General features: G+C 43.3%; 1 protein-coding gene across 1 annotated transcript in view; it reads right to left on the bottom strand.

The window, feature by feature from the left end:
* Positions 1–16,851, bottom strand: part of LRBA (LPS responsive beige-like anchor protein) — a 370,336-nt gene that overhangs the window by 275,533 nt on the left and 77,952 nt on the right. The window contains 5 exon segments of the mRNA XM_064149442.1: positions 514–647; positions 10,998–11,436; positions 12,071–12,242; positions 15,504–15,611; positions 16,125–16,252. Of these exon segments, the coding sequence (XP_064005512.1) occupies positions 514–647; positions 10,998–11,436; positions 12,071–12,242; positions 15,504–15,611; positions 16,125–16,252 (981 nt within the window).

Genomic DNA, 16,851 nt, shown 5'->3' with positions numbered 1-16,851 from the left:
CCAACAACTGGTCCAATTCATCCTAGCCTCACATCTCTTTTTCTGTACAGTATCTGACACTGGTCTTTGTTTAGAGGTACATGGATGCCACGTGCAGGACTATAAGTTGCTATGTGAGGATGAAGACAGCCTCAAAGATCCTTTTGTCTGACCTGATAACTTATTCCATATACACTCCCTAGTTGCAATAAAGCGCAAAACATCATCTACCCAAATGACTACATACACATAGATTTATGCATATATACATATATTTACATATGATATATGCCATACCCTAATCAGTATCACAACAGAAAGTGACTGACCGTTAAATGTCTGAAAATCAAATCTCATCTACAGTGCTTTCAGATGCAGGTAGCTATCAATAAACATCCCACCTTCAAATAACACACAATAAAAAACAAGTAGCAAAAACCATCTAACAAAAACTTGTTCATTTGTTTTCACAAATGAAGGACGGAGAAGCAAGAGAGCAAGTGCTGGGACATAAGTTATTTAATTTAGCCTTACCAGGAGACTCTCCTGACAAATCCAGGGCTTGGGTTGAATCCACAGAAGAAACCACACTGACAGCATTTGCAGGAATACTTATAGCAGCTGCAGAAGAGCAGATGGTTGATTTCTTTGGTGGTACAACAACACTCCTAAGTGAAGACAAAAAGTAAACACAACTATATGAAGTTCCATACATCATGATCTTTTTCTACACATCTAGCAACATTCACTTCGATGTCAGACTAGGTGTTAGGAGGAAATTGTTCCCCACGAGGGTGCTGACACACTGGAAAACATTGTGCAAGCCTAGAAGTGTTCAGGACCAGGTTTGGATGGGGCTTGGAGCAAGCTGGTCTAGCAGCAGGTGTTCCTGTCAATGGCAGGGGAGGTGGAACTCAGTGATTGTTAATGTCCTTTTCAACCCAAACCATTCAATGATTCTGTGTTCTACAAAAGTTCCATTCCTCCCCCATTCTCTTTTCCCATCGTCTTTGTCAGTCTACCATGCTCTAACCCTGCTGAGTTTTTATGGCACACTACAACCCTGACAAACAAGCACACAGTTAGAAGATCAGGAGGATAAGGGACCTGCAACTAGGTTTCTCTGAGACTTGGGGTTACACTTCAGGCAACTATTTACACAAGATACCATGGCATTCAAAATTAAAACACTATGTTATCAGCACTGAAGGTTGTCAAGGCAGTACTGCTTTCAGTATTTCAGAGCAGGAGGATATACTACAGCTAAAAATATTCCAACTCTTACATTAACATGCACATACAAACATTCACACCTTAAAAATATTGCTAATGTGTGAGTTTGAGTAGAATTATAGAACTGTTTGGGTTGGAAAAGACCTCTACGATTATCCAGTCCAAACATCAACCCAACACCGCCAATAAACCATGTCCCCAAGTGCCACGTTCACACATTTCCTGAACACCCTCAGGAATAGCGACTCCACTACCTCCCTGGGCAGTCTGTGCAAATGCCTGACCACTCCTGCAGGAAAGAATTTTTTCCTAATCTCCAACCCAAACCTACCCTGGTACAATTTCAGGCCATTTCCTCTCATTCTATCACAGGGTGCTAGGGAGAAGAGACCAACCCCCAACCTCACTCCAACCTCCTTTCAGCAAGTTTTACTCATCTAGCATATCAGAATGTCCTTTAGAGTTGAGGAGAAAATCTCCCTCTATCAGACAAGTTAAATGTCAGGCCCCACAGACATCAGTAAAGCTTACAGAGGAGGAGAAGATGCAAAGTGACAAGTTAGGCATGGAGATTTATCTGGCGTGTTTTTAAGACATCTATTTATGCTATACCAATTTCAATTAAGCTGTAGTGTTTTATTCCAAACACCTAAAAGGCCTTGTTAAGCATACATTAAAGGCATTTTTAATTGCAAGTTAGCTCCATAAACATGCAAAACCCCAGCTAATGAGGTAAAGAGTACGCCTGATATATAATGCACTCCCACAGCAGCGCTTACTTTTAATTACCTGGTGTTAACCATAAGCCGAAAGTCTTCAACGTTCATTTATTTAATCATATCTTTTGTTGACAGTACTACAACTGCACACAGGAAGTATTCCCTTAGTAGCTTTAAAATATTCATTTGCTAAATAAAGGAATTTAAAAACTTGACCTAAATTCAGGTATGATAATAACCAACAAAGTTCTGTCAAGCATTTCTGAAATAGTTCTTGCTAGAATGGGGGGAAAAGGACTGTAGTTGAGTCCCTCAGTCCAAAGGATGTCACAGCAGCTAGATCACCTTACTGATTAAATCAACCTTCCTTAATGACAGGAGTAGGCAGGCACCATACTTGGAGGCAGCATGTGTCATAGTATTATAGGGGTGACTGCAAATGTTAACTATACACCAAAAAAAAAGAAGCAACAACACCTGAGCCCCAGGTCGAGACACTGCACCTAAGCCATGAATTTTGATCACACATTCATGTCAGCTACCCTGAAACATGAGCAAAGTCTGAACAGATGATTTGTTTTTTAGTGCAATCTTCTAAATTACAGCCACATTACCAATTAATTTTGCATCATTCAGGCCTAAGAAAAGGATCTCCTGCTCAAGAATGTGACATTTGCTGTCTGGAAGCTGTTACTACTATTCCATAACAGATATAAATTATTTCAAAAGGGCTGGGAAATTGATATAAGTTTAGCACAAGATGCATCCACACATAGTCCACTTCTGGACATTTCCCCAGCACTGAAGCTCAGGTATGCTCCTTCAAACATTTTAAGTTCATTTACTGTGTAGCTACCCAATTCAAGAAGCAGTGATCAATACCAAACCCAAACTGTGCAGATACATCACAAATGTGGCTGTGAATTCTATCAGATCTCAGTGCATGAGCTGGAAACACTTTGCACACCCACTAAGTTACAGAAACAATTCACCAGTATTATAGTGGAAGGATGTTTAGTGATCAGTGTTGGTACACCTGCAGATGGCAATGGTGTCATCTGGTACAACAGGTAGAGCCATAGATAATGTCTGTTTGAAACTTCATTATTATTCATGTAACTAAGTTTGAATCGAAAAACATCAAATTACCTTGAGGGTAATCTCAAATCTTCTACAGAGTTGGATTTTCGTATGCTTTTGTTTCCAGAGCCTAAAGTCAAGCATAGAATTGCTTTGGTTGAAAAAGACCTCTAAGATCACCAATTCCAACCATCAACATGAGACCACTACGGCAGTGAAAGCCTTGGGCACTGTGGTAAAGGGTTGGACTTGATGATTATCTGTGAGGTCTCTTCCAACCTTGGTGATACTGTGATACTGTGACGTCTCAAAGTGCCACGTCCACACGTTTCTCCAGACAGTGCAAGTAAACAGTTGCACAACTGCATGGGAGCAAGGAAGCCTGCATGCAGTTGGAGCTTCCCACGGCTCATCTGCAGCTGATGGCAAGTGCAGACAAACAGAAATCCCAGCTCAAACAAGCTTCCATTCCCTGGGCTGTTTCTGATAGAACACTATAGATTATCATTCCTTCCCGTAAACTTCTACTGACCTTCACTGTGCTTAAATGTGGCTGCACTGAGGGAGTAGTTCCAGCAAGCCAACAGGCTGCCTACAGCTACCCAAGCAGAGGTGCACTCAAGCAAAAGAATCAAGACCTTTTTCCCCCCCTGGGCTGTGACAGAAAACAGAAGCTTTGACCAACTCACCATACAGGTAGTTTCTATTCTAACACTAGTCTGGGGTGGAAAGGACCTTGAAGATCATCTAGTTCCAACCCAAATGCTGAAGATAATTTACTTTAGATAGTGAACTTCAATGGTCAACTGAAATAATTCCAATTTTTCCAGCCAAAAGTTGTGTCAGCCTGGAGTCATAAGAAGTGCTGGGTATTGTGAAATGATGTGATGTAAAGTAACTCCAAAGCCTGAATGTACTTTCTCTATCTTCCTGTCACTTGCCATGACCTTCTGACTCAAAAAATCCTTAATGTAGTTTGAGAACAATGAACCAAAATGAATCAGAATCTTAGTATGATTTCTTTTTAGCTGGGCATTGCTGCATTATTTGCCCTGCAATGCTTACTGTTGCATGTTCAATGCTACAACTGACCAATGCAGGATTTGTCTTAAGAGCTTCCATTTCCTCATATTCTTCATGGTACAGCTCAGCAATCACAGGCAGATTCATCTCTACTACACATAAGAATACAAATTAAGTTATTTGAAACATGAACATTGGTCATGCTTCATTATTTACACTCTAGAATTCCTGCATTCGTTCTTCTTTGTGTGTCACTATGATATTTTCTCTAAATACTTAGGTGGAAACACAACTGTGTTGAAACAGAAGTATTTGCCATCAACCATCACTGTTTCTTTGGCTTCTTCCAAAAGATTATTTAAATGCTAATGTAAGTACAATGAATACATGAGGCACAAACAATGTATGAGGCAGAGGAAAATCAGGATTAAATATTGTGGTGATTAAACTATGGAGTGTTTAGCAAATTATTAAGTCAGGGAAATTTGTCAAAAGTGTCTCAAAAAATAATGTATCTTCAACCTCTCCCAAGTAACAGGGCACTTGCTTTTAAAGAGGCAGCCTTTTTTTGTAGCTAAGTTGGTAAGCATTTCTTAAGTTAAATATTGCTGCACAGGTGAATAAAAGATTCATTAGGAAGTGGCCTTACAGTGTTATTTCCTCAAAACTACAAAACCAATGTTGTTTAAAACATATTCTGATGAAATTCATGATTGCATAAGAATGTACATTAAGCAGCCTCACACAGAGGCAGAGGTGCATGACATGGAAGAAAACTCTCAATATCATTTGCTCCTTAAGATTCACATTATCCCACCACTGCAATTAACTGCATACTTTCAGGTTCCATTGGTATATTATAACATCCATTATCACCACATTCAAATGCTGGATGTCGAGAATAAACAGGTGAGATTGCACTAAAAATATTCTTCAGGTGTATTTCAAGCAGACCTCAAGCACTATGGTAAAGTGATTGGTTTGTTGCCTCATTTCCATGACAATATTAGATTTTTTTTTCCTTTTTTTAAATTTAAAAGTCAACTATTTAAGGTTAAAGTAGCAATACACAGCAGGTGGACTGATAAACACAGGTTATGCCTAGTGAGAATGAGCCACTATAAATACATCTCAGTCAGAAGGTCAGGGTGTTATTAGTCCCAATTACACTGAAGTGTGAGAAGCCTTAGTGTTGCAGACAATTATTCACTGCTGAATGAGTACAGAGCATTGAGCTCAACACCCACCTCCATCACACACAAAAAGCTTATACCATAACGACCTACTCTGGCAAATTCCATAAGGATTTACTTATTGAAAGCTTTCTTGGGTTTCCATCACTGATTCTTCTGCTTCAACACAAAGACACAAAATAGCTATAAATATCTCCTCCATGTTGAGTAGTTTTTACTTTAAAAAAAAAAGTTTGGTTGGCAAGTCTGGAATTAATTTTAAATACAATTTCAAGTTATGAACTGTCTTTGGGTGTATGGTCCTTGGGGACTGACCTGTTGGAATGCAGTGAAAGGGAAAAGGATCTGGGAGTCCTAGCTGATGGGAGGTTGACCATGAGCCAGCAATGTGCTCTGGTGGCCAGGAGGGGTAATGCCATTCTGGGGTGTATTAGAAGGGCTATAGTTAGCAGGTCGAGAGAGGTTCTCCTGCCTCTCTGCTCTGCCCTGGTGAGGCTGCATCTGGAGAACTGTGCCCAGCTTTGGGCCCTACAGTTCAAGAGGGACATAGAACTGCTTGAGAGAGTCCAGCACAGAGCCACAAAGATGCTGAAGGGAATGGATTATTTCTGTTATAAGGAGAGCCTGAGGGAGCTGGAGCTGTGCTGCTTGGAGAAGAGGAGAATGAGAGGTGACCTCATCAATGGTTATCAATATGTAAAGGTGAGTGCCAGGAGGCTTGAGCCAGGCTCTGCTGCGTAATGCCCAGTCACAGGACAAGAGGCAATGGTGGAAGCTGAGGCATTGGAATTTTCATGTAAGCATGAGGAAGAATTTTTATACTGTGAGTGTGAACAGAACACTGGAACAGACTGCCCAGGGGGTTGTGGAGTCTCCCCCTTCAGAAATATTCAAAACCCACCTGGACACATTTCCATGTAATCTGGTCTAGGTGATCCTGCTTTAGCAAGGCAGCTGGACTAGATGATCTTTTGAGGTCCCTTCCAGCCCCTGACATTCTGTGATTCCAGATATAACATGGGCTAGGCCAAACTGATGACCTCACTATAATTTAAAAATAATTACATGAGCTCTAGTTCCTCTTGACATAAGGAATTCATACAGATTTAATTATTAGCTTTCCACTATTTAGTACTGAAACAGGAACACAAGTGACAGTTTGTCAGTCTCTCTGTGAGATAATGGTTTTAATTCAAAACCAGGAAGTCTTGTCCCAGACTGCCAGGACTGTCCCACTGCAGGGCTCCTATGCAATGAGCAAGGCCAATAAAGAAGATGGGAGACTTATCTCAGGGAAACCAGTGGAAGTAGTCTACCTTGACCTCAGTAAGACCTTTTACACCGTCTCCCATGACATTTTAGTGAGCAAGCTGAGGAAGTGTGGGATGGAAGAGCGGACAGTGAGGTGGGTTAGGAACTGGTTGCGAGATAAGAGTTCAGAGGGTGGTGATGAATGGTGCCAGGTCCAGCTGGAGAGCTGTGACTAGTGGTGTCCCCCAGTGATCAGTGCTGGGGCCAGTTCTGCTCAACATGTTCATCAACGACATCGATGACACAGTGTCCACTCAGCAAGTTTGCTGACAACACCAAGCTTGGCTGATACAGCTGCAGGCTGTGATGCCATCCAGAGAGACCTGGACAGACTGAGAGCTGGGCACAGAGGAACCAGATGAAGTTCAACAAGGACAAGTGCAAAGTCCTGCATCTGGGGAGGAATAACAAACTGCACCAGTACAGGCTGGGAAGTGATCTGTTAGAAAGCAGTCCTGCAGAGGGACCTGGGTGTCCTGGTGGCTAACAAGTTAACCATGGCACAGCAATGTGCCCTCGTGGCCAAGAAGGCCAAAGGGATCCTGGGATGTATTAGGAGGAGTGTCCAGCAGATCAAGGGAGGTTCTCCTCCCCCTCTACTCTGCCCTGGTGAGAGCTCATCTTGAATACTGTGCTCAGTTTTTGGCTCCCCAGTTTAAATGGGACAGGTATCTGCTGGAGAGGGTCCAGCGGAGGGCTATGAGGATGATTAGGGGACAGGAGGGCATGGCTTATGAGGAGAAGCTGAGGGATCTGGGGCTTTTTGGTCTGGAGAAGAGACTTAAAGGGGATTTGATAAATGTTTAAGTATCTGAAGGCTGCCAGGAGCGGGGGGACAGGCTCTGCTCACTGCTCCCTGGGATAGGACAAGGAGCAACGGGTGTAAGTTGCAGCAAAAGAGGTTCCATCTCAACACAAGGGGGAACTTTTACTGTAAGGGTCACAGAGCACTGGAGCAGGCTGCCCAGGGAGGTCGTGGAGTCTCCTTCTCTGGAGACTTTCAAGACCCGTCTGAATGTGTTCCTGTGTGATCTGTGTTACATAGTATTGTCCTGCTCCGACAAGGTGGGGGATTGGACTCAATGATCATTTTGGGTCCCTTCCAACCCTTAACATCCTATAATCCTATGATCTTCATCTGCTTGTGAGCCAGGAAAGCAGCCTGCTATGTCAGTGTCATTCTATGAGCTCTGCTGTCTGTAGATAATACTTATTCTCTTATGTCCCCCTTGAAATATCCAAAGAGAAAGGAAGAATAAGACTCTGAAAACTATCAGAGATCAGAGGCAGGATGGGGGAGGAAAGAAGAGCTGATACAAAGAACACAATCAGTTTTGTTACAGAACTTTCAAATCAGCTTGGCAGGGAGAAGACTTCAAACAGTTTGCCTCTTCAGCCCCAGCACAATGCAAATTGCTGGCATGCCAAAGGAGCTGAGCTTCTTGTCTCAGCATATATGCCTTGATCTACAGACCCTCCATTTTCATATTCTCTCTGTCCCTGAGGGACTCATATCAGTGACAAATTTATTCTTTCTGCATCTGAGGCCCAAATGGTTGAAGCCTAAAATGTATTCATTCCATATCAAAACAGGGACTGGGATTCAACTGAACTGAAATACCACAAGCAGCCATTACAAAGGCACTGCCTGACAAATGTGTGAATACAGGCTGAACCAAACTAAGCAGCTTATGGACAATGCTCCAAAAAGACAGGCAATCTTGTTAACGTACCTGCTCCCTAAGTTATAGCAGAGCTGGAACAAGACCGGAATTTAAGAGCCTCTATTCCTCTGAACCTTCAGAATCAGCTTCTTATAATGCCATGATTATTGACTATCTCCACAGAGAGCAGGAGAAGCCAGGAGAGACCAAGGCTTTGTTTGAATTTGCACAGTAAAAATGGCAAGTGGTAGGTTATGGGATTGACTGAGTGAAGAGCAATGGTTTTTGTTTTTAACCTAAGCTTTGGTTACTTTCATTTCTGTTTTATTTAAATGACTTTACATCAGAACCCTTCTCCCTTCTGTCTCTTCCCAGTTTTCCTCTCTAAGATCACCACCAAGTAAGAAAACTGCTAGTTTAGAACACACTGAAATGGAAACATTAATTCATGTCCCTAAGGATCTTGGGAAAAGCCAATGCAAGTCTTGAACTTTATCGTGATAAAACCCTGGCACCCACCAGTCACAAGACTGTATCTTCACATGAGATAAGAGGAAGATTTTTGACATGGGAATGGACACACACACCTAGCTGTTTGCAAAGGCTTGCAACCTGGCAGCCTTTCAGTAATGTTTCACTCAGATAGCTGTTACTGTATACTCTCCAGTTATGGCTGCAGAGTTGATAATCCTTAAGATATGAGGAGAGTTTTGATTTCTGACACAGCATTCCTGAGATAAATGCAGGATCAGAGAGATGCTTTGAAATTCCCAGAGATACCCCACTGCTAACTGCTACATGGGAACAACTTTTAACAAAGTGTGTTTAAATAGAACAAAAAGAAAGTTACTTCACTGAACCCTTTTTTTGCCCTCAAGCAATATACATTACATGCACACCAGACAGAAAACAGAAGAGCATCCCAGTCTGTTTTACCTAGAGGTTCCAAATATACAGACACATTTTTGTCTACACCCTAAATAAGAGCTCCTATTTGTCCCTCAACTACAGATCCTCTTAATAAGAGGTTTTTCTTCCCCTGGTACAGTTCTGCCTGCTGTTCTCACTAGGTGTCATTTCAGAGCATTAAATTCTATTTTAAGCAGTCACCTTTCAGTGGCCAGAAGACTTTCCTGCCAGGAAACTTGTCTGCATCCTTTTTAATACAAAAGACTCATATACACAGATATTCCCCTTTTTTTCAATAGCAACTTGCCTTACTGTATTTACATCAGGTGTTAAGATTGTGCAAGTCACTACCAGGCAACAATTGACTACAGCCAACATTCCTACATCACGAAGTACACTCTACCTGCCATCCCCACAAACACAAAGCAATGAAAAACTAAGCCACTCAGAAACACAGACCTGCTGACATACCAAGGACAACATGTTTTATACTAGTTCATAACCTCTGCCTCACATATTTTCTTGCAGCCCAGACCCAGTCATGTCCTGGGCTGCATCCCCAGCACCATGGGCAGCAGGTAGAGGGAGGGGATTCTGCCCCTCTGTTCTGGTCTGAGTCCCCACCTGCAATGCTGGGTCCAGCTCTGGAGTCCCCAAAACAAGAGGACACAGGACTATTAGAGTGGGTCCAGAGAAGATCACAGAGAGGATCCAGGGAGCGGAACATCCCTGCTATGAAGACAGGCTGATAGAGCAAGGGTTGTTCAGCGTGGAGAAGGCTGCAGGGAGACTTCAGAGCAGCTTTCCAGGATGTGAAGGGAGCTACAACAGAGCTGGTGAGGCACTTTGGAGAAAGGCACGGAGTGACAGGATGAGGGGTGGTGGCTTCAAACTGGAAGAAGATGGTTTTATGTGAGACATTAGAAAAAAAATCCTCCCCATGAGCATGAGGTGGCACTAGAACAGGTTGCCCAGAGAAGTGGTGGAGGCTCCAAGCATGGAAGTGTTGCAAGCCAGGTTGAATAGGGTCTTGAGCACCCTGGTCTAGTAGGAGGTGGTCCAGCCCATGGCAGGGTGATTGGAACTAGATGATCTTTGAGATCCCTTCCAACCCAAACCATTCTATGATTCAATGACATTAAGCATCCACTAAACACAGAAAGTCACAGGAAACTAATACTCACAAGTTATCACAGTGGAGTAGTCCAGAAAGCTACATAAACCCCTACAAAACCCCTTGCCCTCTGCTCTTACATTCGCAAGCTTAGTGTTTTCTACTTCTTCAGTCTGTGCAACCCTTTCCCTCCTCTGCATGTAGTAAAAGACAATATTGTCTGCCACACTTGAAAAAAGACAAGGAGATGAGCTTGAAGTGTTGAGGTCACCAAAATTATTATCGGGGAAAAGGGAGCTCAATCTAGAAGGAAAGAAAAAGAACCAAAGCAAGAATGCTTTGGAATTATAAATCCACCATAGCATTTGAGTACTAAGAAAGGCAGACATTTATTAAAATGCAACAGTTCAAATGCTATTCAGAGAATCATGGAATCACATGGGTTGGAAGGGACCTCCAAAGCTCATCCAGTCCAACCCCCTCTGCTCTGCAGTCAGCAGGGACACACACAACTAGATCAGGCAGCCCAGAGCCCTGTCAAGCCTCACCTTGAATATCTCCAGGGATGGGGATCTCAGCCACCTCTCTGGGCAATCTGTTCAGTGCTCAACTACCCTCACTGTAAAGAGCTTTTTCTACTTGTAAATCAACACATCTGGATTATGAGAAGTACTGCATTACACTGGACATGAGATCTAGCAAAGTACAACTTTTTCTGTTCCTTATAGACACCTTAAACAATCCAGCTCAAATCTTTTAGAAGCTGCATTACCTGTCAAAGGAATGGAACTGTACAGGTTGCTCAGCAGCTCCATCGCCAAGAACTCCGAGGAAGGTTGGTGGCATAAGCGCAGCATCCAGCGCAGTCCCATCAGCTGGGGTGCTTACCAAGCTCCTCAGGATATCCTTTACATTGACATTTTTTGCAGCTGGCACAGAAGTTGCAGGCTTACTGTCCTCAGGTCCTTTCTCATTTCTGCCCTCCTGAGACTTATTTACTTCTAACGAGAGCGTGCACAGGACTTCACTGACCGCATCTGGACCTGCACTGACACTCAGAGGTTCTGCTTCAACAACACTACTGGAACTGTTCGTTCGCCCTGAAGCTGGTTCCTCCCCAAGGCCAGAATTCCTTCTTTGTGCAACTGCTGTACTTCCTGAATCTTCAGTGGAGGCTGAAGTACCAAGAGCAGCAGGTGGGTTTTCCACATCTGTTCATACCAAAATTGAAAACGCATTTAAAGTTCACTATTAACAGAATTGCATTCACCACATTACTTCTAAAGCAGTAATGCCAATAGGTGACAAGGGAAATAACACAGCTATAGGAGTTTCCTCTTGCTTGCTTAGAGATTCAATTATTATCTACAAGTATTCTATAGAAAACTGAGAACAGAAACGTTTCCTTCTGATTTCTGAGGAGCCTGGAAAGTTACAGTTTCCAAAAGTCGAGACAAGGAAATAAGATATTGACTCAGCAGTCAATGAATGAAAATTAATTCTCCTGTTCATCTTTTACAGTAGAAACAAAAAGCTGCCAGCCTATGCTAATGTATACCTAACTTTACACAAAACAGTAAAGTTTCTGCAAAACAAACCTGGGAATACTCAGCTACTTCAGGGAGATGAACCACTGTACACAGCAGTACCAACCTAGAGTTCAGGCTGTTCTCAGACCAGGAAAAGATACACACAAATACCAAGGCAAACTGCGCATTACCATGTCACTGAAGTGACTTCCCTGCACATGTTTCTCTGAAGTTTCAGATGGACCTTTACAGCATGTTGCAATGCACAAGCTGCACTATTGCATTTGGCTAAACAACAATTACATTGTCCACTCACCTGCAGTAAGAGCTTCATTATTCCCATTCTCTGCCTCCCTGAACGCCTGGCTATGGTTTGGCGGCTGTCTTTCATTCTGGGGTTCCAGTATATCTCTGTATTTCGAAACCATGAGTACAGAAATAAAATACACAACAGCCAAAGCCAGAAATTGGGCCTGTTTACTATCCTCCTGCAAAAACAAACACAAAGGGGGGAGTGAGACAGAGATTTTCCCATTACAATCTCAGCAGCATGTTTATTGTTCTGCAAAGTATGCCCAGTGCTACCATCAACAGCCCAAGAGTAAGCTGATATGTCAGCAATGGAAGAACGATCCTCTCTAGTTAGTTTGTCTCCCTTGTAGAGCTGAGGAACACAGCAACCATGTTCAAGCAGTATTAATCCTTTCATTTGTCATTTATAAATATGACAGCTTTGACCAAAGTTGTGTGTTTCGATTGCTGCAAGTTACTGCAGGGCCTGGGCCTTCTTTGCTGACTGACTTACAGGTGTTTCCCGTTAGGTGTGTGACGCACAACCAGGGCAACAGGCCCTACACAACTGTAAAAGCAGCTACAAACCCGCCCATAGTAATGCAGTGGAACAAATTCCAGGGCCGGTGCGAAGGTTTTACATCCAGACGGATACACAATGTCCAATCAAACTAGGCAAACTCACACAAGAACTGACAAGTATGCCTTAGTGTTACAGCTCAAACTTTATGGAGGGATTTTAAAGAAAATCTTAACGCAGATCTCGGCATGAACTACGCCAGGTACCTGCCAGTGTACTCGAGCACTCCCAGCTACGCAGAGGAAAGAGCCAGCTCGCAGAGCTGACCAGACATTGTGATCGAGCCCAAGCCTGCCCTCCTCGGCCGTCGAAGGAGAAAGGCCTCTGGCTTCGGCTGCGCTTCCTCGGGGCTCTCTGTGGGCGGAAGGACCCCAGGGAAGGGCGGGACGGGCGAGGGCTGCCCTCGGCGCGCCTGCGGCTGCTGGCGGGGAGCGCGGTTTGAGCGGCCCCTCGGCGCCAGCCCTCATTCCACGCGAGAGCAGCGGGGGCAGAGCCAACAGCCTGCCCACGGGAACGTGGGGGCAGCGCCTGAGGCATGGGGAGAAAAACACACAACCCGAAACCTAATCTGCTCGCCCATAACCACATCCCCATAGTAGGTCAGCGTAATGGTCTCCAGCAGGCAGCAGAGCAGACTGCTGGTGCCAGCTAAGATGGAGACGGGGACGCAGACAGAGGATGAAATGAAACAGGCGAAGATGCTGACCACAGGCTGCAGTGAAGGCCTCGCTCTCTCCTCTGTACCAGGGAATTGTATGAACTCCCCTATGGACCCCAGACCCTGGATGAAGGAGAGGAGGCCTGGAGGAGGGAATGCTCCCCACGGGTCAGTGCAGACTGGGTTAGGGATCAGTTGCACAAATCAAACATTCACAAGTCCATGGGCCCTGATGAGATGCACCCAAGGGTGCTGAGAGAACTCGCTGATGTTATTGCTCTGCCACTCTCCGTTCTCCTGAATGCCACTCAGGTAACATTCAATTTTTCCCCCTGAGCAGCCACTAAGTTAAACTACAAAGCTCAGTTAAGACATTGGAATTACTTCCCAAGAGAAGCAGTGGATTTCCCTGCACTGGACAGTTTTAAGACCCAGCCTAATAGGGTGTTGGGCCAGCTAACTGCAATTACACTGTCACCTAGAAAGGTTGGACCAGATAATCCTTGGAGTCCCTTCCAGCCTAGCATTCTGTCATACTGCATGATTGTAATGCCTACTGCCTCCCCACATCCCATGAAAAGCTTTTTAATAAGCTACATTAGAACAAGTTTATGAGAAATTCCCCAGTAAGAATTAGGGAACATAGATGGATCCTATCTATTACACTGGAAAAAAAAACAAATCAAACAACCTTCACTCTCCTTAGCTCGACTCAAACCCTCAATATTCATAGAACAAGGCAGAAAGAGTAAGCTAGTAACAGGCTAGCATCAGGCAAGCACAGGGTGGGACTGATGGAAGCCCCCTGTAATATCACGGATAATAAAGAACTTTCTCATCATATCGATTTTTGCAAGACAGTTTCTAACCCTACTTGATAAAGTTGTGATGCAGTGCATTAGCACTGGTCCTTTCTTAATTCTTTTGTGTTTGCGGAGATAGAATGCTGGAAGTTACTCCTGGTAGTTAAGTGGATGCCATCAGAATTCTAATTCTGCATGCTGAACACAACATGAGAAACAGCATGCAAATAAAAAGTGAAATATTTAGAAGCAAGTGTACACATCTCAAGTAAAAACTACTCCAAAATAGATCATTTGGAGTCTGCTTTTTCTCCACAGCTTGATGCAGTATCCAGAAAGCAGAGTTACACCTCTCTGGGAAAGAGAAAACCTGGTGGATTAGAGAGGCAAATAAAGTTTTATGTGTATTCCTGGAGCTTTTAAAGAAAAAAAGAACACACAGAAATGTGCTGGATTTTGAAGACTGCTGTGGCTGCTCCAGCCCTGGAAGCATTCAAGGCAAGCTGGACAGAGCTTTGAGCAAGCTGGTCTAAGCAGGAGAAGTTTCTGCCCATGGCAGAACTGGATGATCTTTAAGGTCCCTTTCAAAATCAAATCATTCTGTACATAGGTGATTATTTTAGCTGCCACTGGTATGGAAGACTCAGTTGCTGTTACCGTTTTGCACACCAATACTGAAGTAGAGGTTGAAAGAAATTTGTTTCAGTCAATAAGTGCTCTAAAGATAAACACCAAAGATCCTTCACTATTCTGGACAGAACGAAAGTCACTGTGTAAATCACTACACCTACCAAATAGTCCAGTTACTCTTACTAAGTTCTGGTCTCTGGACTTGTGGCCACCAATGAATCATGGCCATTATAGCTGTTGCATTTGCTTACAGATGTGTTTTTTTCTAAGCAATCAATCTCAATTTCCTCCTTACCACCTACAAAGTTGCTGACATAGGGCAGATATTTTTAGTCAATTCAAGACTAAAAACCATAAGCATATTTGCACACAAACTGTGTCCTCTGAGGGGAAGTAAGGGAATTAAAGATGACCTCTAATTTCTAATTAGCACAAATGATACTCATTTTTCAAAAAGATATATAAGCACCTTTATAAAGGCACAGTACACATAAATAGTTTGTCTTATCAGCATATGGAAGCATATATTTGATATACAACAGCAAAATGCCAGAGAATCAGCTCTTAGAACATGTCAAAGACCTTGGTCAGCAGGTAGCCATTTTCACTTCTCCCCTTTCTAAACTCAAGGACTCCAACAGCTCCAGATAGTTAAGAGTTCCTCCCTACTGCAGCCAATATTCAGGCATAGTAAATTCAATTTAGCTAATTTGTGCGATGCACAGCAAATGTTCAGCAGATATATGTAAGGATCTAGCTACAGAGAAAAACAACATTTGTAACTTACTATGTCTCTGAACACTACTGCTCGCAGTCGATTAATGTCCATATCCTGCAGAAGTCTGTCATGGTCTCGGATGGGAGAAATGCCACCAGTCACAATGTCCACTGGACTCTATTAACACAACAACAAAAAAAACCCCACCCAGACAATTGTTTTATCTTCTGTATTTAAAAGCATTCTACCAAGAAAACATGAAGTGTGTACAATCACTCACTGTACATCACCACAAATATCAGATAGTCGTTTTATAGAATCATTGTGGCTGGAAAAGCCTTCAAGGTCAGGATGCCAACCCTCCTCCATACTCTAACCAAGGCTGCTGCTAAAACCATGTCCCTCAGCAGCACATCTCTGCCTCTTTGAAACACCTCCATAGATGGGGTTTCAACCACCTCCTTTTGGGAGCCTGCGCAGTCTTTCCCTTCCAGCCACGGCACTGAGACATGGTTTAATGACCACAGTGGTGTTAGATTAATTGTCAGACTCAATGATCTTAGAACTCTTTTCCAACTAAACTGATTCCACAATCCTCTTCCTTTGTATTACATGGTGTTGAGTGGGAATTTAAGAACTGAATCTCTTGCACAGAGTAATAAGTGCTCCTGAATGGAATCTTGTACTTGCCTTTGCTGCAGACTTTCCAGTTCCTACAAAGCCCTGCACTGCCTTTTGGTTCTTTGCAGTGTCTCCAATAGGTTTCATCTGTGCATGCTGCTGACACTCCAAGCAATTTCTTACTGCTACTGCACACACTTGAGGGGAAAAGAAATGTTCACAATTACTCTGGGCAATAGTGCCGTCTATATTCCTTACAGAGATGTATAATGTACTTCTGTTCAGCACTTACACTGAAAGGTTTCAGCACACCAGTAAAATGCTATTTTGCTTCCACACATTTTAAACAGCTGCAAAACAATATTCAAATTCCTTAAATTATAATTAATAATTGATATTGACCCATTAGAACACATGTGCTATGTGTGCTCTATCTTACAGATACTTCAAAGTAAGTGTGCTAGTTTGAAGCTAGCTAGAATGCTTTGGTGAGGAGAACATAGTTACAGGCTGTGAAAGGGAAACAATGGTGATGTCTACTTCACTTCATAGGCTTGCTGAGAGTATAAGAGCAAGAATCCAAAACATAGATAAGGAGTCGCTCTCTGTCCAGGCTGTGGGCTGCATTTTTCTCTCTAACCTAACCTGATTAATCCACCTGCTTCCTATCCCCCCCTGGCCCAACCTCCATTCTTCCTTGGGCACAAGGCAACAACCTTGGGGGTAAGGTAGAGGGGTGGGAGAACGTGACGAGTGGTTGGGAGCCCCTCCTAGGGACTCAGGTTTCTGGGAAGGA

Source organism: Pogoniulus pusillus, chromosome 10, assembly GCF_015220805.1.
Source record: "Pogoniulus pusillus isolate bPogPus1 chromosome 10, bPogPus1.pri, whole genome shotgun sequence".
NCBI classification, from domain to species: Eukaryota; Metazoa; Chordata; class Aves; order Piciformes; family Lybiidae; genus Pogoniulus; species Pogoniulus pusillus.
This window is presented reverse-complemented; position numbering and strand designations above follow the sequence as displayed.